The sequence below is a fragment of the Larimichthys crocea genome, chromosome XIII (genome assembly GCF_000972845.2).
Source record: "Larimichthys crocea isolate SSNF chromosome XIII, L_crocea_2.0, whole genome shotgun sequence".
Classification (NCBI taxonomy): domain Eukaryota; kingdom Metazoa; phylum Chordata; class Actinopteri; family Sciaenidae; genus Larimichthys; species Larimichthys crocea.
The window spans coordinates 623,788-645,575 of NC_040023.1; the positions used below are offsets into that span (position 1 = coordinate 623,788).

The window sequence follows — 21,788 nt, forward strand, 5'->3', positions numbered from 1 at the left end:
TGGATGAAACATTAAAAACAATCTGAAGACTTCTTTTTAAAAGTGTGTATTTGCTTTGTTTGTTTGGTTAAATATAAGAAAATCTTTTTAACGGTCTGAGATATTATACAGTTTTATAAAGACAATATTGATAAAACAAATCACAGAATATATCGACAGTTAAGCTGCTTGCATTGTCACCAGTTATATACAGTGTACAAATACATTAATAAAAGATCATTTGAACGTTTGAATGCAGGTGTTATGAACCAAAAATATCCCACTTGTTAAATAGGGAAAAAAAAAAACTATGTGCACCTTCTTGACTTGTTCAAGAGTCCCAGAACGTTAACTCAAAGTGTCTGTGAAAGATAGAAAATAAGAAAAGTCTCAGTTCAGTCTGTCCTGCTTCACTCACAAATAACACTACTGTTTTCATAAAACACAAATCTTATTATACGATTATGAACACATTCTAACACAGGAAATTAAAAGCACATCTTTCCACTTAAAAAACGAGAAATAACGACATTTCTTAACATGCATAAAGCATTTTATAGGCAGGAATTTAAAGGCTTTGATGTGTGTTTAAAAACAGTTTGACTTGTTAAAACCAACTCCCTGTTAACATAAAACTAATCTTGTAGGGAAATAAATATAGAAACTTTGTCTAACAATGAGGTAAGAAATACAAGTGCGGAACACTGTTGGGTTGTGTGTTTTCGTCAGACTCAGTTGTTGCAGGGCTAAACTTGAGACACACGCACACACACACGCACACACGCACACACGCACACACACACACACACACACACACACACACACACACACGTTGCTGTATCACGCCAGGTCCAGCTCCTAACTTGGTATCATCTTTCATCATATTTCCCATGACTCTCCACTGCACATTAAAGCATAACTTCCATCAAAACAAACCTTTTCAGGGGGTTTTCTTCCCGCGGTGAGGTGAGTTTTGTTTTCAGGGTAGTTTGACTCCTTTGAAACACAGCTGGAGTGCAGGCTCAGTCACACAGTGTTCCCATATAATACTAGTGTGATCAAATATAAAACTAGGCACAGCATTAAATTAAGTATGACAATACTAGAAAATGTAAAAACCTTCAGTAAAGTGAAGCACTTTGGATTAAAAAAAAAAAACATCCAGCAGAACTTCTTTGTTCAGTCTTTGTTTGTCCTTCATGTTCCCGTGTTAGTACTGTTAGTATTTATGATCGCGGATCACAACCTCATAGCGCGCTGCAGAAGCTGCTCAGTCGGTGTCGCTTTATGTAAACTTGTTGCTTCACATGAGTGCCGTGTGATCCCGTCAGATCCGAGATTCGAAAAGGCAGGCGGAGGTTTCCAATAACACAGATCTCTGCTCGTTTCCCCACACACCCTCAACGCGGGTCCTTTGTTCGTTCACGGCGCGTTCGCTCAAACACTCGTCTGTTTTCTGCTCTACTCCACCTTCCAGATGGCGATCTTTCCGTCGTGTTTGCCAGCTCCGCTGAGGACGTAGCGGTCCTCGGCAGAGCAGAGCGCCGTCACCATGTCGTTGTGGCCGTGGAGCTCCTTCAGTACCTGGTAGCGTTCCATGTCCACAATGTAAATCTTCCCTTTGGTAGAACTGCGGCCAACACCGCCAACCCACACCTGGAGAGGAGAGGGAGGTCACTGCCAGGCTTAAAATGCATGTGTAGGTGATTGATGTGTGTGTGTGTGTAGTACTGTTTATTAACCTGGTTTTTAACTTTGATCATGCAGTAACATCCGGTGCAGTCCTGTAGAGCCACACGATGGAAAGGTTTGCTCGTGTCCTTCATGTGCCAGATACACACTTCTCCTGAGTCCTTACAAACACTCCACAGCTCCTCCACCTGACACACACACACACACACAAAGCAGGTAAAGAGTTACACTCAGATACACAATACGCACCGCAGAGATGAACACAAACTGTGTGTGTGTGAGTGTGGTACCTCAGGTAACAGCAGCACATAGCTGAATGTAGCTAAGGAGCCTTTCTGTTGTTCTGGCAGATTCAGACGATGTTTCACTGAACCGGTCCTCCACACCTCCATGATATTATCTCTGGAGCCTGGAGAGGAAGACAGGAGGACAGACGTTAATGAATTTCCACCATCAGCTTCTCAAGTTCACCGTCTTTAATTCTCCGTTGAGTGTGAAAACTTACAGCACCACAGTGTTCCGTTACAGCTGAAGACCGACTGCAGGCGGTCGCAGGAGAGGCGAAAGTGCCTCTTCACCTGAGAGGTTTGACACATACATCACAATGATGACAAAACAACATGACTGAGCAGCCAGGAGAGTCATCTTCAACTATTTTATCCTTTAAAAAAATCTGTTCTCAACTAATAATTCAACATTCTATGACATATAAAGCACGCTGTTTTATTGAGTACTTGACAAGAGAATTGTCTGATGAAACAGAAACCAATCCAAACAGTTTAAAACACCTCCAGCAGTGTTTGAAGCTGACCTGTAGTGTCGAGATGTCCCACACCATGACGCTTCCCTCTGCACTGCAGGAGTACGCCACCTTCTGGCTGAAGAACAAAGTCCACCGGTGAAATTGAATTTGAATTTTATTCATGCAGTTTTTTGCAGAACTGATTTAAATGTCTGTTGCAGTCTTTAACTTCAGCTCAGTTAATTATAATCTGAATGACATGAAAGTGTGAAGTTAGAACACAGTTATACAACTATACTATACTATACTATACTATACTATACTATACTATACTATACAACTCAAAAACTGCATTTAAAATCATATAAAATCATAAACAGCATCAGAATTAGTTGCTTTCACGGGATGAAAGCTAAGACATTTCCACTGAGAGCATTGTTTTCTGTATTATGACTCCTTAAGGTGTATCTCTGTGCAAATCTTTAGTGAATGTTCATAAGAGCTTAAAGTTGTGTGACAGGATTTGTGTGTGTGTGTGTGTGTGTGTGTGTGTGTGTGTTACCTGTATTTTTCGGTGTCAAGTGCCAGTCCGGTGACCTCTGCTCTGTGTTCAGTCAGCTGTCTGTTACACACCATCGCCACCATGCTGATGATGTAGATAACGGAGTCCTCGGAGCCCATCCAGACCTGATCCTTATCAACTCCCAGCATGCAGTTCTGTAGACAAAGAGACACCCGGAGTTACGCAGCCACAGGAAACATTAGAAGTGGTTTTCTACAAATTTGAGGAAATGAAAGAAAGAAGTAGGGAGTCCATGTTCTGGATGAATAGTAAATCCAAGGTTATTTTAAAACATACAGACGGGAGCCTGCTTCAGGGTTTACATGCAGTCGGCATAGTTATTTGACTGTGTTCATCTGCACAGATTTTACATCAGTGCCACTAGTTTCCTTTAAGGTCAGCAGTTAGTGGGTGAAATGGATCTAATCACTACTTATGTGCACGGTTTAATTTCTCTTTGCAGGCAAATGAAAGTAAAGCTGAAAGAATTACTAGATTAATGAATTAGTCAGAAAATAAGTGCCAACTATTTAATAATCAAACATTTGCTGGATCCAGCTTTTACAGTAAACTGTGAGGATGTGCTACTGTTTAAGTCAGGTGGTTACTGTGGACCGCTGTTTGGACCAAACTAAGCACCCTCATGTTGTGAGGAGTATTTTTCTACAGTGGCCAACGTGTTCCAACTTGGGAAAACACACTTGGCTTTATTTCATGCTTGTTTTTTCTTAAAGTTGGGCTCTTGGGCCATTATTCTTTTTATCTTTTACATTTAAGGGGCTGAGGAATTCACAGATTAATCGAGAAACACCCAGCAGATTAGTCATGAAAATAATCATTATTCGCTGCCTTTGCATGAATAAAGGTTGGTTTATCACCAGTAGGTCTAACAGGTAAGTGTAGATTCAGGTTTGCATCATTTAAAGTATATTTCAGGTTCTGCTTAATCAGAAAATGCTGCAAGTTTAGTGAGGAGGGAAATTCATTGTGCAATGCACCAAACTTCTCCACTAGATGGCGATATTGTCTTATAAACTTTTGTTTGTACAGATTCAAACTTCGAAAGATAAAAACCACATGGACCGTTATTTTACATGTCTACACGTCACGCTTCAAGTAACTACAGCAGAAGCACGAGCACAGTCCAGGTGTTTGATACGTGATCTGACAGTGAAGTGTGTGCAAATATTACGGTTCTGTGTGTCTCCCTCTCGTTCACGCTGGTTAACATATTTCATATGACCGTGACCTGCATGCCTGAGTAGAGGTCAGTGATTAGCACAGTCCTAAGACGTGCCGTAAAGCTTCACACTCATCCTTAACCTCATTTACCGCCAACGGTCTGCAACCAGCTTTAAGGGAAGCACTTCGACTTGTTTATTTTCTTATGAGAGTCGATATTTGAACAGGAGGGAGGATTTAAACTATCCAAAACACACTGTGCACTCAAAAACACGCGCTCACAAGTCTGAACATAAAAGATAAAAGCTGTCTGAAGTGAACTTGAGGAAAAAAATTTTCTCTGTATCTGATTTTTCTGCTGTTTATCTGCTGATTCCATGCAGTGATGTGAAGCAGTCGGACACCAGAAAACGCCATACATCATCAACTAGAACAACATTAGCCAGCATTACCTTTATTACTCTTTTTACCATTTGTTTTGAATTGAAACGATGCCAAACTGATATGTGTTTCACATCGTGTTGACTCATGCAGCTTGTGCATTTTTGTTGGAGAAATCAGATTCTGCTCTGTGAGACAGAAACCAAAACAAACCAGGAGCCAATACACTTGCTGGAAACAGTGTGGATCAACTTTAGTGGATCAGAATGAGAATATATATTTTTTTCTTTTTTAAAAAAATATTTTACAGAAAACAAGACACTTTTTCATTGTTGTTGATTGTAACCAGTTCATTTTGACTTAAATGTCACTGCAAAACACTGGACTGTTGGTCTGGGTGGAGGTCTGTGCTCTACGAGCTTCCTTCCAGTTTGCGTTTGTGTTCTGCTGTGCATGTTTCGCATGTGTGGAGTGTGTGTGCGTGTGTGTGTTCTTTACCAGTCTTGCATTCCCAACGTGACAAGTGTGTGTGAGGGACCAGCTGGAGGCATCAAACACCATCACCTTCCCACCGCTCACGGACACCCACAGCTGACCTGAAACACACACGCAGAATTTATCTGTTATTTCTCAATAGCTTATCACAGTCTTGTGGTGTACGGCCGACAGTGTTTACTCTAGAAAAAAATGTGAGTACCAACCAACGGTTTGAGTGGAAACACTTCATGTTCAAAACTATTTTTCTGCAGCCTGACTCCACCCAAGCTTTACCTAACGGTCATGTTTCCTCTAACTTATTTGTAGCTATTTAAAAGCACTGCTGGTGGAAAGAAAAAGAAGGTAACATCCTGTATTTCATAGGAGGAGAATCTAAGAGGAGCAGTGGGACATAGCGGGGAAAGAGAGAGCTGGGAAGGAGGCTGGATGTAAAAAGTGAGTGAAATAGAGAGGGAGAAGTGAGTGGAGAGGAGGGAGTAGTAGGAGTGAACTGGCCATATGCCAGGAATTCAATTCAGTGACCTATATTCAAACCGGCCAGTCAGAGAGAGGCAGGGAGAGGCAGGGAGAGAGGGAGGATCTGAATAGACAGATTTGTTCTTTTCACCAAAGAGCTGACTGCTACAGAAGAACTGAACAGTGTCTGCACATGTGGGGACCACTGAGTATGAGTGTGCATGAGTGTGTTAGTGCTGGGGGTCAGTCTGCCACCAGCCGGGCATCTAAGTGGCCCCAGATGGTCGGTCCACTGAAGGCCACGGCTTTATAGTTCTTTTTAAGCCCGCTCCCTTCTTCTTCTTCCTGCCATGTAATGAGACTGTCTGCCCTCCAGACAATAAAATCAAGACTGTGCACAAAGGCTAAACACCAGCGAGCCACTCCTGTGTTTTAAGGTCAGATGTGATGACTGAGATTTCCTGATGAGGGACAAACTAAAAAACAAAAAAAAAAACATCAAGGTGTTGGTAAAGTTTTGGGCTACCACACGCTGACACAGAAGCTCCATTCTGGTAAAGATGACTCCTCATTTGGTGTTTTTATGGTGCTGTCATTCTAAAAACTCCCACGAGTGTTTAAATGTGTTGAAATCTGGTGACTGTGAATGTAACATGTGATTCACTCTCATTATACTGTTCAGTAACGGGGAACCCTACTGGCCTCAGGGTCAAGACTCTGACTATTAACAGCAATGTGTTTAGTTCATGTCCGGCCAGGACCCTTTTACTGCACGTCACCTTGTTTACTGCCATCTCCAACTGTTAACTATCAATTAAAACTACAAGAAAAACAACATTTCAAACAAACTTCAAACTTCTCCTTTTATTCAAAAGTAAACTACATTTCCTCCATCGATATATCTGCTCTTATACTTAACTATATGAACTGTTTTAGGTCAATAACGATGAGTATACACACACTGTGCTTTTTTCATTTTAAAGCAACATTGTAGTTGTTTTCTGTCATAAAATAGATTTAATTTGATTTTTGTTGCTACACTGTTGTAAAATCAGGTAAATAGTGTCTCTGTCTTCCCCACACTGTTACGCCCGCTCTTGCACTTTGTAACTTTGTGCTATTTCACTGATTTTGGTGAAACCGGATCATATTTTATGGAGAAAATGTTTCCTAGTTTCCCTCTGATGTCCTCCGGCTGCTGTGCATCAACTCTCTCGTGAGTTTCCTGATGGACAATGAAGTAAACCCGCTGCCAACTGTAGCTGCTGTTAGCTAATGTTAGCTCAGTCTGTTAGCCAGGGGTGCAAAATTGCAAAAAACACCAATTTCTACTCAAGGTTGTTAATCCACTAAATACTATTTACTTTTGTACCAATGGCTTCAGAAAGTATTATTTTATTATTATATTACATTATAGCTTTAAGTTAGTTGCGAAGCAAAGTCAAGAAGACTCATATTTGTTATTGTAATATTTCATATGGGCGTTGTCTGCCTTCTTTCACATGATTTATGACAGCCTTTATCTTCACTTAGATCTCTATATTTCTGGTGGACTTCCTTATGTTTCCCTTTAAAAGAGATCAGAAGAGGAAGTGTTGGTGAAGGGAAAGAGTGATTGAAACAGAGTGAGGTAATGATAAAGCAAAGGTCATGTGTGTATCATTTAGCAGTCAGCATACATGTCCGTAACCGTGTGTTGAAACTGAGACACTTGACAATGCACTGACAATATGAACACTGAAGGCCCCGCTTGGTTATGGGACACACGTGTATGCATATGTGTGTGTGTGTTTGTACCTGGTGTGTATAGTAGTACATCCACAGGCTGAGGTGCAGCGAGCTCCAGTGAGGGGTTAATCTTGTGCTTTAGCGTCTCTGAGGTTGTCTTGGGAACCATCATCGGCACTAGAGACAAACAAAGCACTGTCAAAGACAGGTAACTAACCTAACACAGGTGCTGAATGCACACACTTTGCTGTGAAACCCCCAAACAGCAATAAAAATCTCCACATGACCTCTGATGAGTCATTATGTGCTAGGGACACCTAAAGTTTCCGGATAAGTGTGTTTAATATGAAAATCAGCCGAAACCAAGTCATCAAGCTCCAGAGTCGACATTAATGGTGTCAAACTGACAGAATCTGTGGCTTTAATGGAGCTCTAGACGGTAAACACAAACAGGACAAAATACCTTCCATCTTGATGCGTTCAAAGTGAGCCAGCTTCGAGGCGGCATAGATGGCCTTGCTGCTCTGAAGGCTGCCCACTACTGCGTCCATTAACAAGGCATTGGTCAGAGCCTGCTGCATGTACTGGGGGTCCTGGAGACAGAGACACATTTACAGTAACATGCAGTGAATGCATTTAAAGACAAAGAGATTCAAAGATTTGAAGCATGTGTGTTCAAAATATTTGGGAAAGGAAACATAAAAGAGAGAAACGAGAGTAATGATGAGGCAGAAAGAGAGGAGTGAGAGACAATGTTACAGTTACTTTGTCTAGTTTCACAAAGGAAACCCACTGTGTGTGTGTGTGTGTGTGTGTGTGTGTGTGTGTGTGTGTGTAAACGCCAGTCATTGTGAACTTCAGTGATCTTAGTAGGTGTGGCTGAAATTCCATGAAGCATTCATAATACACACGCACACACACTTGAGCAAAGACACACACAACACAGACACAGAGTAACTGATACTGCTATGAATAACAAAAGCACCAAATTATCTCTCTTCATTTATTCCTCTCCTCTCTTCTCTCCTCTTTCTCTTTTCCTCCAAACACAGATACTCTCATACTGACCAGGGATGGAAAGAAGTACTGCTACATTCCTCAACTACAAGTGAAAGTACTGATGTTAAAAATACTATATACTCTCTCAAACACCATGTAGAAAATATCTTCTCTAAACAAAGCACTCCATTCGGTTTCTGTTTCTCCAAATCTTCAGTCCTAAAATGATTCAGGTCTGGTCTGTTCCGGTCAGTGTGGTCACCTCTCCAAACATGTTCCTGCTGCAGTGTTTTTTCATGGGTTTTGTTGGGCTGCAGAGTGTTTTCTTTGCCAGATTCACTCGTGGCATTGCAAAAAAATAAAAAAATAAATAAAACAGATGGTGAAACTGCATCTCAAGCTGGCCATGCTCTGTCTGAAGAACCCAACTGATTAACGTGGGTGCTGAAAAGAAACGGGCAATGCTTCCAGCGCTTCCACTTCCTGTGTCCGACGACATGCAGATAAAAAGGTTTGGGTGGCCTGCTCAAATTAAGATTTAAAAGTAGCCGAGTAGATTAAACACTGTAATGTAAGCTTGACAAATACCTTGTGTTGGTCAGCCATGGTGCGTCCGGCCCACATCTCTTTAACCATCAGGTTCCACAGCTCAGTCTCTGTTTTCAAATTGGCCTCGAACGCCTCCTTCCTACCCCGAACACGCAGCTTCAGGCTGGGGATTCGCAGAAGCAGGAAGGGAGCCGAAGACACTTTGACCTCCTGCAGAGGAAGACAGCGTGTAGATAAATATGCTGAATCAACATACTTGGACGTTTTCAAGCATCCGGTCTTGATGGAAAACATTTTTTTTTTCTCTTCTCAGAACATTTCATCTGCTCAGTTTAATCTCATTCCAAAACAGGTCTTGTGTCTCACCTCTAAATCTCTGTACTGTGCCACCTCCACGTATCCTGGTCGTCCGTCAGTGAGCAGGAAGAGCCGTCGCTGAGTCATGGCGATCTTGCCAACGCCACGGCTCGTCTTGACAGAGGAGGACAGCTTGAAGACGCACTCGCTGGGCTCGATGTGCTCCAAGACAGACGTCGGCAGGCACACCTGAAAATGACATAAAACATGTCGGGTGATTTCTCTGACTCCGTCTAATGCCAGCGCTGCATCATGCTGTTTGTATGGCTGTGAGCAGGTAAAATAAGCTTAGAGAATTTGAATTATGATCAGCTGACCAACACGAGATGTTGATTTTCCATCTATATGTCACATTACCCTGTGACTCAGACTTAAATATCAGGACACAAACAGACCTCCTGTGCTTCGGCCTCTGTCTCCTTCCAGATGGTGTAGAAGACTCGAAACAAGTCTGGACCGACCTGCTTCTGATGACCTGCAACAAATAAACACATTATTTGCAGGCAGAGCTGAGTTTAAAAACTAGATTGAACAAAGGTGGACTGTGCAACCTTTATAGAAATGCCCGGCTTCATCCTCTCTTCCTCACATACAAACATCTTGCAGCTTTTTCTCATTCCAGGCAATCTAATCTGCCAGCGTGCCTGCAGTTGGGGGTTGCCATTCTCACTGTATCACAACAATGACTACATACAGTATACAGTCTGTGTTCTCCCCCACACCCACTCAACATCACATACAGACGCAGCCTTGTGTTAGTGGCCACTAAGTTACAGTAACGTCACACAAGCCTTTCTTTTTTGTTTTGGAATTTAGATTTTAAAAAATGACTCACTAACAGTATCCAATATTTTCCCTCTCATTGTGTAGTAGCCGGTCTAAACGGGACTCAGAAAAGAACTTCATACGTCCAAAATCTCTGTTTACCTGCAAAAATCCACCACAGTGAGTTACTAAAGTGAAATTGAAGAGCCGTGTTAAGTCACACATACTCTGCAGTCTAGTTTTAATAAATTGAAACCAGGCGACAACACTTTGTATGTCCAGCGTGGGTCAGGAGAGGACATGAAATGCCTTTTTCTACAGTAATAACATAACATGGAGGGAAAGATAAGCTCAAATGTTCTTCCTGGAGTTTCTTGCTGGAGTTTCCAGCATGCAGTTTTGGCTAAAGTACTGTAGCACACCCTCTTCCAACTTGCTTCCTCCGCTTGCCTTTATCTTCAATTAAAAACAAACATGCCTCCTTAAATCAATCTGCAGCTCTCATGACTTAAATATCTTTTCATGGCCTTCTAGGTTGCTTCTAATCTGAGATCACGGGAATGTTGTCAGGTCACTACAATTGTTTCGCAGGCTGGCACTGCTTGCTACAGGCTGCTCGTAATGTTTACTGTGGTGTTAAACCTGCTCAGAGCGAGAGCATCGCCTAAAACGTGAGAGAACGGTTACCAGAGGCATTAACAGCCTTAAAGTTATGTCGCTATGAGCTAAAGGCCAGTAAATGACCACTGCAGTCCTGGTTACACCTACAGCACCAAACAGCCTCACATGACAAACTCCTTCTTCAAGAGGGGGTGAGGTAATGATTAACCTGAGGAGTAAATGTTTGCCTGGAAAAATGGAGGAGGAGGAGGGGTATAGTGGGAAAATTTGTGTGAATGAGTGTGTTACTTACCCACAGTTAGAGCATCAAAGAGTCTATGTATCGTTCCGTGGTCTTTCACGATGCCGGACTCCTGGATGCATTTCACAAATTCCTCCAGCTGCATGTATTTTTTCGGCAGCTGGAAGCGCTTCACAGCGCCATCCTCGTTCCCATTGTTGTGGCGCGAGCGTTCTATTTCCTGGTCCCTCTTTACCCGACTGATGAGGCGCTTCAGTTCTGGCCGTGTGGCCGTCTGTGGAAAGATTTAGTCAGTTAATATTTGCTAATCAATATGGCTTGTGTTGATGATAAACAACGTGCTGCACAAACCTCAATAAAATATGTGTGAATTGATTAACTTAAGTGAACCTTGATAACAGCATTTATAACTGTGCAACACACAACGTCTTCATTCATGGTGGACTGACCTGTGACCGCTCGAGTTCTGGCAGAGAGTCAACCAGCGACTTTACCATCTGAGAAGGAAAGATATCCGAGTCGGTCTTATAAAGACTCTGGAAGTCCTCCAGTGCATCCAGGCGCCTGTTGGACACGGTGTTGACCAAACCACGCAGGTAGTGGTACCTAAAGAGACAGACATTGACAGGATTGAGTCATTTAGTCGCCCAGAAGTCAGCTGTTTTACATACACACAACCTGCGTGGAGCTTAATTTGCATTTAATTAAAGGCTTTGGGTGATGATCTATTTTTAGAAATGTAGGTCACTCATGACGGTATAAATGAAAAACATTGCAACTCAGAGGACACAACCTGTTTTTCTTGTTTGGGATACCCCGAAACCAAAAACAGTGACTCAGCAGGAAATCTGAAGTACTTTTGAAGATTTTGTTTGAGTTGGAGTAATCGTCTAAAGTTCATGGTTCAGGATGTAAAACTTCAAATTCATCACTAACAGTGTCCTAGAAATACTATTTATTTCTGGATGACCATGATCAGATATTTGCTTTCTTCTCCTCGGTGTACCTTGCCAGCAACGCAGATTCCTCAGGTGGTGTAGCATTAATAGCCTTCCCCAGATAAGCAACCATGTCAGAATAATAGTTCTGGACATAATGGTAGGCCAACGGAGGGGGGAACTCTGGGAGCCGGAAAACCTTCACCGTTTTCTGAGGCGATTTCAACCCTGGAAGGTGACAAGTGAAATTAGAAACCGCTCATCTCTTAACTGATTTCAGTTCTTTCCCTCCATCAGCACTTACCGATATCAGGGGTCATCTTCCTGAGAGAGGCTGGTCTGTTGGAGGCGACGGTAGACGTAGTGTCATTGTCAGGTTGATCCAAGTTAGGCAGGCTGGCTCCCAGCCTCTTGCTCAGTCTGTCGGCAGGGTTGGTGTAGCTTCTGTAGCCGGTCCTGGTCAGGTCGGATATGATGGGACGCCGGGGAGATGCTGACATCGCCCGATTCCTGGAGAGAGACAAAGAAGGGGCAGACTCTGAGTTTGAGCTGATGAGATGGAGATGGATGAAGCAGGTTTAATTATGATTTTTGTCAATATTTGTCAATGAGTTACTTGGTGAATAAACAGTGGCGTCTTTTAATTCTCTGTTTCAACTCTACTGGGTTTAAGAAGTATAACAACATTGGGGCAGCTCTGGAATTAGTCTGTACATAATGTTGTATGGCCACAACATAAATTAAAAGTGTTTTAAAGTTTATAGCCACACTTGCAAAGTCAGTGTCTACTGCTGTAGCTCGGTTGTTCGCACTAAATCTGACACAAATAGTTGCGTAACAGGGAACAATGGGGAGCTGGAGAAAATATTTCAAACCCAGGCTTCTTTTTTTCTTCAGCGTGAACGCTGGAAACTATTACTGTACTCAGCTTTCACTTGAATGCCCTCCGTGTTGCCTGGTTACGCTCTGTAACAGGACGTCGTCATACCTGTGTGCATGGTTACTCATGTTCTGCTCCATGCGGCTGAAGCTGTCCCGTTTCCTGTTGAGCCTGTCGCGCAGGAACGAGTGGAAGATATGTGTGTCTAATACCTGGGGACAACAACAAAGAGAAACATGTGGCACGGACTGTCAGAGAATTCTCTGTGTGTGTGTTAGTGTGTACGTCTATGTACTGTATGTATGAGTGTACCTTCTTGTAAAAGGACTGGTCTGATGGCTCTCTAGTCCTCAAGAACTCCTCACTGTTAAAAACTCGGTGTTCGTGGTTTAGAAAGTCCTGAACTCCGCTGATGAAGTGATGAAAAATGACAGAGGAACAGAAAGAAATGGTTTCAGTCAGATTCATAACTGTCTGGTGTATCTTTTGTGTTTTAAATACACACACACAGATTTACCTGAAGATGTTGACTACTAGCTCCAGGGTGATGTTTCGTATCTGCGTGTTGAGGCGCGTCTGCCAATCTCTGCGTTGGCATCGCAGGGCATTGGCATCGGTGCCCGCTCCAAGGTGACACATCTCCAAGTCATAATGAAGCTGGAGACACTCTGCCCTGCAGTAGTATGTAAGAGCCTTGTGTTATAAAAATTAGGATTATACTGGGGTGCAGATGTTTTAACTCTTATAGAGAGTGTGTGTGTCCTGTTTTTTGCATGTCTCGTCGACTTCCCTTATTTGGCACGTTTTTACTGAGGCTGGCAGGGAGAGATAATTATAAAAATAGTACAAGGACAAGAGAGACAGGCCTGAGAAGTGTCATTTTGGACAAGAAACATGATGTTCATTACTGAGCAGAAAACCAAAAAAGGGAATTATCAGTGGGGAGGTGTCCGAGACAGCCCATTTTAAGAAAACTGTATAAGAACTGTTAGAGCTCCTCAGGGAGCCTTTTCTCTGTAACCCCTTTTATGTGTTGCACTGTTAAACACTCCTTCTTGTACAAGAATAATAAATTCAACTTAAACTTTGATACTTTGAATCCAGTCCTCATTATTCAAGAGTTTTTTTTAAAGAAAATTCCGATAACACCTTAAAGGACTTTAATTCAATTCACTTGTTTAAGCTGCATTCTCTTTGTGATTTGATTCAGAGGTTAAGGGGGGTAGATTTGATTTAAGTTCCAAATCTATTTCCTCGAATTGAGGATGTACTGACGGTAGCAGCGCCAAAATGGTGTCTAATTAACAGAAAGTCTGCACAGTATAGTAGTTTCTGTCCACGGGTCTATTTAATGGTAATGCTGATTTTACGGTGTAGCTCAAGTGTTACCTCGATACAAAGCTCTCCGCTGCAGCCAGAGGGATAACTGGTAGGTCGATGGCTTCAGTCCATGATGACTGAATGATGCCATCATCAATGTTCACTAGGATTAGTTCCTCCGTCTCCTATTCACAAACATACACACACACGTATTGTAGGTACAATGAGTACAACGCGGTCTGACTGTGCCCTGCTGGGTCAGGCTAACAGACAGCTATTGTTGAACATGTGAAGTGAGCTACTGTAAGACACTGAACGAAGATGAATGCAGGGGAGAATAAACAGTTATTGTTAAGTACTGCATGTCAATCAAGAAAATTAGAAAAATACTGGACAAGTGAAACACACTCATTTAAAGTAATTTAAACATTACTTAAATCTGCTGGCTAAGACAAGTTGTTCTTGTTTATCTATTACACGTGAAACAATCACTTCCATCCAATGATAATCACATGTGCTCCTTCCTGTAGGGAGGAATAACAGTTTGGATATCGACTTGATTTCAAGGTTTGCCGAAAAGCAAGACGGCCCAGACTTTAAACGTTGATGCTGATAAACAACAACAACGCCTGTAGCTTAAACGGAGACGGTGAATAGTCGAACTCACTGCAGCGACTTCTTCAAAATGACTGATGTGGCAGCCCATCAGGAAAGCTGTAGGAGCCATGAGAAAATCCAACATTCCTCGAGACAGAACGGGAACGTAGGGCTGCTGCCAGGACAGAGGCTGGAAGAGACGAGCAGAAGCACGGGAAACAGACGAGGGAAGTTTTAGAATATTTCTTCAAAGTCAAATATTCCGTCATGTTCCTCCTCCACTGACCTGCAGGTACAGCAGCAAACTCTCTGCGACCAGAGTGAGTCTGGCCCAGTCAGCAGAGAAGAATACCAGTCTCTGCTCCTGTAGGAGGCAGGACAGCACCTAGAGAGAGGAGGGCCTCATGGAGTTAACTCAGGATCTGATCTCATCTAGAATGAAGGTGGGACGTGTTTTACATTACTTCTAACAAGAAGTGAACCAGTGGAATTGGTGTTACCTGGAGCAGGGTTGTGTGTGTGAAACAGAGGAAAGGTAGGTGCAGGTCGATGTCGATAACAGGGCTGTCCTGATCCTCCCTCGACGGAAGAACCACTTGGAGGGGACGGAGGCTGAAGCACTAACACACACACACACACACACACACAGCACATATTTAGAAAGATCTAGAAATTGATCACACAGAGAGACAAACACAGAGTGCAGGGACGAAGTGTTTTCTCACCACATGTAGCTGTCCAGGAGGTGGTAAAGGCACCAGAGACAGCTTGGCTGAAAATTCCTTTATCGTCTCCTCAAAGTCTGCTTGTCTCGCAGGACGCAACTGGACCAGGAGACTGAGAACATTAAGGCAAAAGAAAGGGTTTAACTTGTCATCAGGTCACCTTAACCATGGTTATGGTTCTCCATTAGCTTTATGTATTTAATAGAAATGATTACCATGACAGGCAGTCTCTCAGAGCGTTGTAGTACGGGAATTTGGAGATGATACACACAGCAAAAGGTGTATAGAGACGGGACTTTGAGGAGTTCCATCTGTGGCCATTCAGGATAGCACCTTCCTGACAGGACTGACAGGGCAGACAGCCAATGAGAACAAACTGTCTACGTTCATAAGAGCCAACATATTTTGTTTGTTTTTGTGTGTGTGTACCTGTACAGGTCTGTAGTACTGCACAACGACACCATGGGTTCGGTTCCCAAAAAGGTCAGTGAAAACCAGGAAGTGATAACTGTCTTCTCTCTGCTCACTGGCTAACTGAAGACCACCTGAGAAACCAATGGAAACCAACAAGTCTCAAGAGGATGCTACTATGCCAACTGTTTGACTGTTTTTGGTGAAGTTGACCGAGAAAGAGGTCGGACAAGAGTAAACCTGGGACTGACTTTTAGTGGCCGGCGAGAGCTTGGTGAGATACAAGGCTGAAAGACAGTCGCGAGCTGGGCTGACTACTGTGGGCTAGTAAGTAACATTAGCTGGCTGCTATGTCTTGTGTGGCTGACCTTGCTTGACGTTTGTCGCTAGTTTCTGATCAGAAGTAATACAATCATGTCAAATACACATGCACGGCTGTCTAAATCACAAAAGCTTCTATGCAATGCTGCTCTACATGAGTGATATACATCTGACCATGCGACATGAAGCACGAGAAAGATAAAGCAAGCCTGATCAAAGACACACATGACAATGAGAGACGTGCAGTGCTGTTTACATGGTATAGTTGTAACCATGGAAACTATGGAGACAATGTCTTCATTGTGGAATTAAATCAATAAAATGGTGGCTACTGAGCCAGCATAGCAAGATAACTACTTAAGAATATTTATTTATGTATCTAGGAACTTTGTTGTTCTGTTGCCAGACTGGCAAGATAGTGATCCATTGTCTAACAACAGTGCTGCAACATCACGCATGTCATGACAGTATCTAGTTAGATCAGTACATGAGACAACATGCAATGCTGTGTGCTAAAGAATGAAACAATGCATAGCAGGCAAAAGTAAAACCGTGTTGCTGGAGACGCAGACAGTGCCCAGAAACATGTTGGTCTTACTGAGGTACAGACTGTCAAGTTCAATTTCAGAACACCGTCATGTTAAGTCTGACGCCATACCAGGAAAACAGAGCTGTGGCAAAGCAATGAGGTCCAGATCCTTTGGGACACTGATGTCCTCTGTTGCTGAGGACGCTTCTGTACGATTAGCTGTTTCTCCATTAGGCAGCACTTCTGCGCCGCAATCTCGCCTCTTCTGCAGACAAACAGAGGAACAACAAAATATAGATCTTATTTCTGCATGTTAAATTTGATCTGAAGTGCCTGCTCTTTAATAGACATGTGAAGTGTTATATAAGCCCGAAAAACAGAAACGAAACCGTGTTCCACAAGTTATTCTTAGCTTTTATATTTAAATATTCTGAGAATTTATATTTAAAGTTGCACATAAATGAAAATGTTTACCTTCTTGATGAAGCTCCTCCTCCTCTGGACACGACTGAAAGCTGGACCGATCAACTGGCTGGAGTTGGTCTCCTTGGAAACAAAGGGCGGGGCATGGACCTGAAGTACCTCGGCCTCAAGCAGGGGGAGTTCATTTAACTTATTCTGCTGATGAAGCTGTGACACAGCGTGGAAAGAGTTGGCGTTATAGTTTTGGCAACTTAGGAGTCACTGTACACATAAAAAGGTCCAGCGTATAGAATTTAGTGGCATCTAGCGGTGAGAGTACAGATTGCAACTGACTGAATATCCCTCGCCTCACCCTACCCTTTCAAGCAGGTAGGAGAAACTACAGTGGCTGTAAATCTTGCAAAAAAAAGATAAAACTGACCAATCAGATCTAGTCTAGCCTTAGCTGTTTCAAAGAATGTGTGTTATCTCTAAGATACCGCATGCACACCTGTCACAAACATGCTCCAGCTGTTCATATTGTGGAGATTAGAGCTAACTAAAATGCAAAAGAGCTCACGTATGGAGAAATGAGTCAGTAAGTGAAATACAAATAATCCACGAGTGCAGTCAATGTTGACACAAGATGTATGAAAGGTGGATGTACTTCTGTTTGTTTGCATACTTTGACTGCACATGGTTTTGCTTGGGATGGTATGTGTGTACATATATATATGTATACCTGGTATATGTCTCGAAGCTTATCACTGGGGGCTCCAACCACTACACATGCCTCCAGCAGTCCAGACGGGAGCTCTGCCATCACACACACACTGCCAGAAAACACACATGCAGGAAGTGCATTTAGATGAGATGAGACCATTATATCACATTAGCCAGCTAGCAGTTTAATTAACCATTTCTATTGAGGTAGCTACCTCTGGATTCACACTTTAAATTGCACAACAGATGAGATCTGACACAACTCAACACTCAAGTATCAACCCGCTGTTGTGCTCTGTGTTCTCCACGCGCCAAAACAAGCCAAACACAGCCTTCAGTTTTCTGCTCGCAGGTATGACAAGAAATCTGCAAACATCAACCGGCCAGCCAGCAGAAGCTGAAGGTCTATAGATTAAATTAGAAATTCTGCATATAGAGAGAGAGAGAGAGAGAGAGAGAGAGAGAGAGAGAGAGAGAGAGAGAGAGAGAGAGAGACACATTCTGTGAGAGAGTTAATGTGATGGTTGAAAGTCAGCTGACTCACAGTTTAACCTGCATGTTTTTTATTTAAACAGACAAGAGGTGGCAAAGAAGTAACTGGAAGATATGTGTCCAAACTCAACTGTTCTTTTTTCATCTCCATCATCCATCTGATCTCCAGACAGACAGTAGACAGTATCACACAAAATGACAAGTGTGGGCGTCTCCTGTCAGGACTCGTGGCCAGCCGTGATCGTATAGTGGTTAGTACTCTGCGTTGTGGCCGCAGCAACCCCGGTTCGAATCCGGGTCACGGCAGCTCCTTGGATATTTTAAAGCAAATTCAAGGAGGACAAATTTAATCTATGCATCTATCAAACTGTCTCATTCAACACAGTAAGCACAAGATATCCACTTTGTTTATGCGTTATGTATTGTGTGTTTATTCATATGCACCTGGCTTACACACCTCTTTATGGTGTAAATACCGTGCTAAAGTCAACATACAGTTTGATGTACATTATGTCAACATGACGTGTGAAATGCAGAATAAAGGCTCGTAGCCTCTAAAGCTAGAACATGCAGGATATACAGAGGAGCAGCTACACTGCTACAACTGATACACATCAACGTCAATGGTCAGAGCTGTGGCGTCTGCCAGCTGACTGTGGCCAGCCGTGATCGTATAGTGGTTAGTACTCTGCGTTGTGGCCGCAGCAACCCCGGTTCGAATCCGGGTCCCGGCAGCTGTGCTTTGTGTATTAATCATTAATTAAATATTAAAAACAGATTGACTAAGGAGAAATGTAGACTATGGTTTAATACATGTCATGCAACAGAGTCTAAAGGACAAAAAACTAAAACAGTAGAAAAGAATAGGTTGTGTGTGTTCGACTCGAGAATATAATAATTATCAGAATCAGAAATAGGTTTATTGTCAAGTATGTTTTCACATACGAGTTTGCCTTGCTGCTACAGTGAATAGTAGTCAAAATATAGCCAACAAAGGAGAAACTATAAGTGACTTAAAAAGAATCAAAATGTGTACATTATATTCATCAAACCGCATACTGTTTCATCGCCTACGCTTAATATGATTACAGAAGACTACTGGGAAAATACTGATGACAATGACGGCAAAAAGAACTGTGGTGAAGGTTTCCTATTTCGACTGTGACTCAAAAGATTCCCAAACGAGATGCTGACCTCATCTGAGACAAAGTATAAAGATAGATCTTGAGCAGATCTAGTTTGTATAACATTGAATGAATGACAGAAAAAGCAGAAACTGACTTAAAGCATTAGGCATGACACACACACACACACACACCCACACACAATTCCCACAACTTCCTCCAGATGTGTGCCGACATACACGCACTTATGGGGGCACATGCAGACACATCTATAAACATCCAACACACACACACACACACACACACACACACACACACACACACACACACACACACACACACACACAGTCACTGTTGCAATAGAGCAGTTTTGTCATCAAACTCACAGATGGGGAAAACCAAGTTATCGTAACTAAGTATGCCACCTTAAAATTTAGAAAACCTGATGATACTACTAAGAGCTGAAAAAGTAGCTAACTCCTATCTGCAGTTTTTTATTTAGAAAAGTGATTTACAGTTAATATTCTCCTAATCTAAGTAATTAGTCCATGTACCCCCTAGAAACTGCAGTAGTACCCCCTGGGGTATAGCCTACATGTTTGGGGACATCGACATTAATAAGTTCTTAACAATCATCATACCATACTAACATGCTACCTATCTGTCTATCCAGGTTTGTTTCTGGGTCAGGCAGATCCAAGAATAAACATCTGACTTGCATTAGTTGCAGCTACAGGCAAAACCCAGAGAGCTGCACTCTGTATAATCGCCCCCTTATTTCTTCTCAGCTTGTCTCTTACGCGTCTTTCAACCGTCCTCCTTCACCCTCCAATACCTCTCTATCATTTCACCTCCCTGCTTTTCACCTCTTCCATCCCAGATTTGTCCTGTTTTTCATTTGATCTCTATTCTCTACCTTTGACAGGCTTTCTTTCTTTCTTTCTTTCTTTCTTTCTTTCTTTCTTTCTTTAGGCCCTTCCGGCCTCTGACTAATTACCCTGCTGTGTCACGGAAACACACACACAAACTTAAGTCATTTGTTTCTTGAAACCCCTCATTTTGGAAACCCTGTGCGTGTGGGACATTTTGTTTACACGTCTCATGAACTCAACTCATGTCCTGCATCTCGTTAGAACCATCTGACACGAATCGTGGCTGGCCTCTTGCACGCACGCACACCCAACACTTAATATAATGCAGATGTGAGATGCGCACTTAATAAGACGCATGTGAGATTGAGACAGACTGAAGAAGAATTCTATGTAGAAGTTTATACTGTGTGCTTGTGCTTCATGTCTTCATTACACAATGATTACAAAGATACAAACTAAATTGAGTGGAATAACTCTAATAACAATAGTCAGGGCTTAAAGTTAAGTTCAGGTGGCGGTCCATACAGGTACAATCATAGTGAAAGTGTTAATGAAGAGGGGGGAGGTAGTCCAGAGACTGCATAGGCACTTTAACAAACAAGTTTGTCTTCATATATTTCAGAGATGAAGCAGCGTTGGTATAGCCGGCAGCAATTTCACCAAGCAGTTCCTCGCAAGCAGGAATTTTATAGAACTGAAAAGACACATGGAAGTGCTTAAGAGAACTAACACACATACACAGAGTAACGAAAGCCAGTTTCATTTTGCCTTTTGTGTACCAGTGCGTGTTTCCATTCTCTGGCTTCAAACTTTGCAGCAATACCAAGAGGTGCTTCAGACTGGAAAGATCCATCTATACTCCATCTATCACCTGCGGCTGCACAGGCTGCATGTTCATTCGTGATGGAGCACAACATGAGGTGTCCTGAGATCACAGGACAGTGCATGTTCCCATGAGTTTCCAGAGCTCCTCTGACACACAGGAAGCTCCTTTTATGTGCACCGGCCAATATGTACCAGGTGTGTTAGTGAGAATCATGAAGTATAAAAGACATCCATGCAATAGAAAATGAATGTAGTCCATTATATCACAAGGGTTGCATTAAAAACTAACTTTTCATATTAATGTTCACACCACCTGTGGACACACTTATTTTCATCAGTTCAATGATTTCATTGCTTTGGCGGGCGGGTGGAAAAGTACTAAAAAAAAAAAAAAAAAAGCAGAAACATGTGGTTTATGTGCTAACACAGTGTGAAGTAAGTGAAATACAGCCATTTTACCAAAGCACGCAGCTGTTTACATTCATGTATGCTCATTTTACTGTATAACAACACTTTAACACACACACAGAGTTGGAGCATTTCTGAGCTGACAAGCGACATTACCGTCAAGTGAGACACGAGAGTGACTTTGTAGAGGCCAGTCGAGCAAGATTCTTGACTCAGCAAGACTGAAAATCAAACACTGACCTTCGGTTACTCGGTTATCATTTCCACAGGCGGACGGTGAAGTTAGCCTCCAGCTCGGCGTTAAACAGTCTGACTTCAACAGCAGCACTGACTTCAATGTGGTCTCTGACTATTACAGTAAGCTGTGATTCAACTGGTTATAATACACACACACACACACTCTCTCTCTCTCTGTGGTTTGCCGCTGGTCTGTCAAACTCGGCGCTGCGCCACGTTCACTTTGAGTTCC

The 21,788-nt window shown here is 42.5% G+C and overlaps 1 protein-coding gene and 2 non-coding genes across 8 annotated transcripts; 2 read left to right on the forward strand and 1 right to left on the reverse strand.

Annotated features, from left to right (window-relative positions):
- Nucleotides 1-39: 39 nt before the first annotated feature.
- On the reverse strand, nucleotides 40-21,783 carry dennd3a (DENN/MADD domain containing 3a). Of its 6 annotated transcripts, none has more exons than XR_003463637.1 (31): nucleotides 18,222-18,256; nucleotides 17,618-17,708; nucleotides 16,948-17,103; nucleotides 16,603-16,738; nucleotides 15,642-15,757; nucleotides 15,428-15,558; nucleotides 15,213-15,324; nucleotides 14,988-15,107; nucleotides 14,774-14,872; nucleotides 14,558-14,677; nucleotides 13,960-14,075; nucleotides 13,088-13,243; nucleotides 12,883-12,979; nucleotides 12,679-12,782; nucleotides 11,995-12,200; nucleotides 11,759-11,918; nucleotides 11,202-11,358; nucleotides 10,804-11,026; nucleotides 9,521-9,600; nucleotides 9,135-9,314; nucleotides 8,808-8,978; nucleotides 7,684-7,813; nucleotides 7,290-7,397; nucleotides 5,037-5,134; nucleotides 2,976-3,130; nucleotides 2,483-2,549; nucleotides 2,177-2,249; nucleotides 1,962-2,080; nucleotides 1,722-1,859; nucleotides 916-1,635; nucleotides 40-341 (listed from the first exon to the last, which is right to left on the reverse strand). XR_003463637.1 is itself a non-coding variant. In XM_019254846.2 (31 exons), the coding sequence occupies exons 3-31, from the start codon at nucleotides 17,696-17,698 to the stop codon at nucleotides 1,441-1,443; spliced, it is 3,804 nt and encodes a 1,267-aa protein (XP_019110391.1). In that variant the 5' UTR covers nucleotides 17,699-17,708; nucleotides 17,814-18,024; nucleotides 18,222-18,323; the 3' UTR covers nucleotides 40-1,440. The 6 variants fall into 6 exon arrangements, 5 of the variants coding, with proteins under 5 accessions (XP_019110391.1, XP_019110390.1, XP_019110389.1 ...); XM_019254846.2 differs by adding an exon at nucleotides 17,814-18,024 and having other exon boundaries at nucleotides 40-1,635; nucleotides 18,222-18,323; XM_019254845.2 differs by lacking the exon at nucleotides 18,222-18,256 and adding an exon at nucleotides 21,560-21,783 and having other exon boundaries at nucleotides 40-1,635.
- Nucleotides 18,325-18,396, forward strand: trnah-gug (transfer RNA histidin (anticodon GUG)). The gene has a single exon. It is a non-coding gene; the product is annotated as a tRNA-His (tRNA).
- trnah-gug (transfer RNA histidin (anticodon GUG)) lies at nucleotides 18,753-18,824 on the forward strand. Its single transcript has one exon. It is a non-coding gene; the product is annotated as a tRNA-His (tRNA).
- Nucleotides 21,784-21,788: the final 5 nt, after the last annotated feature.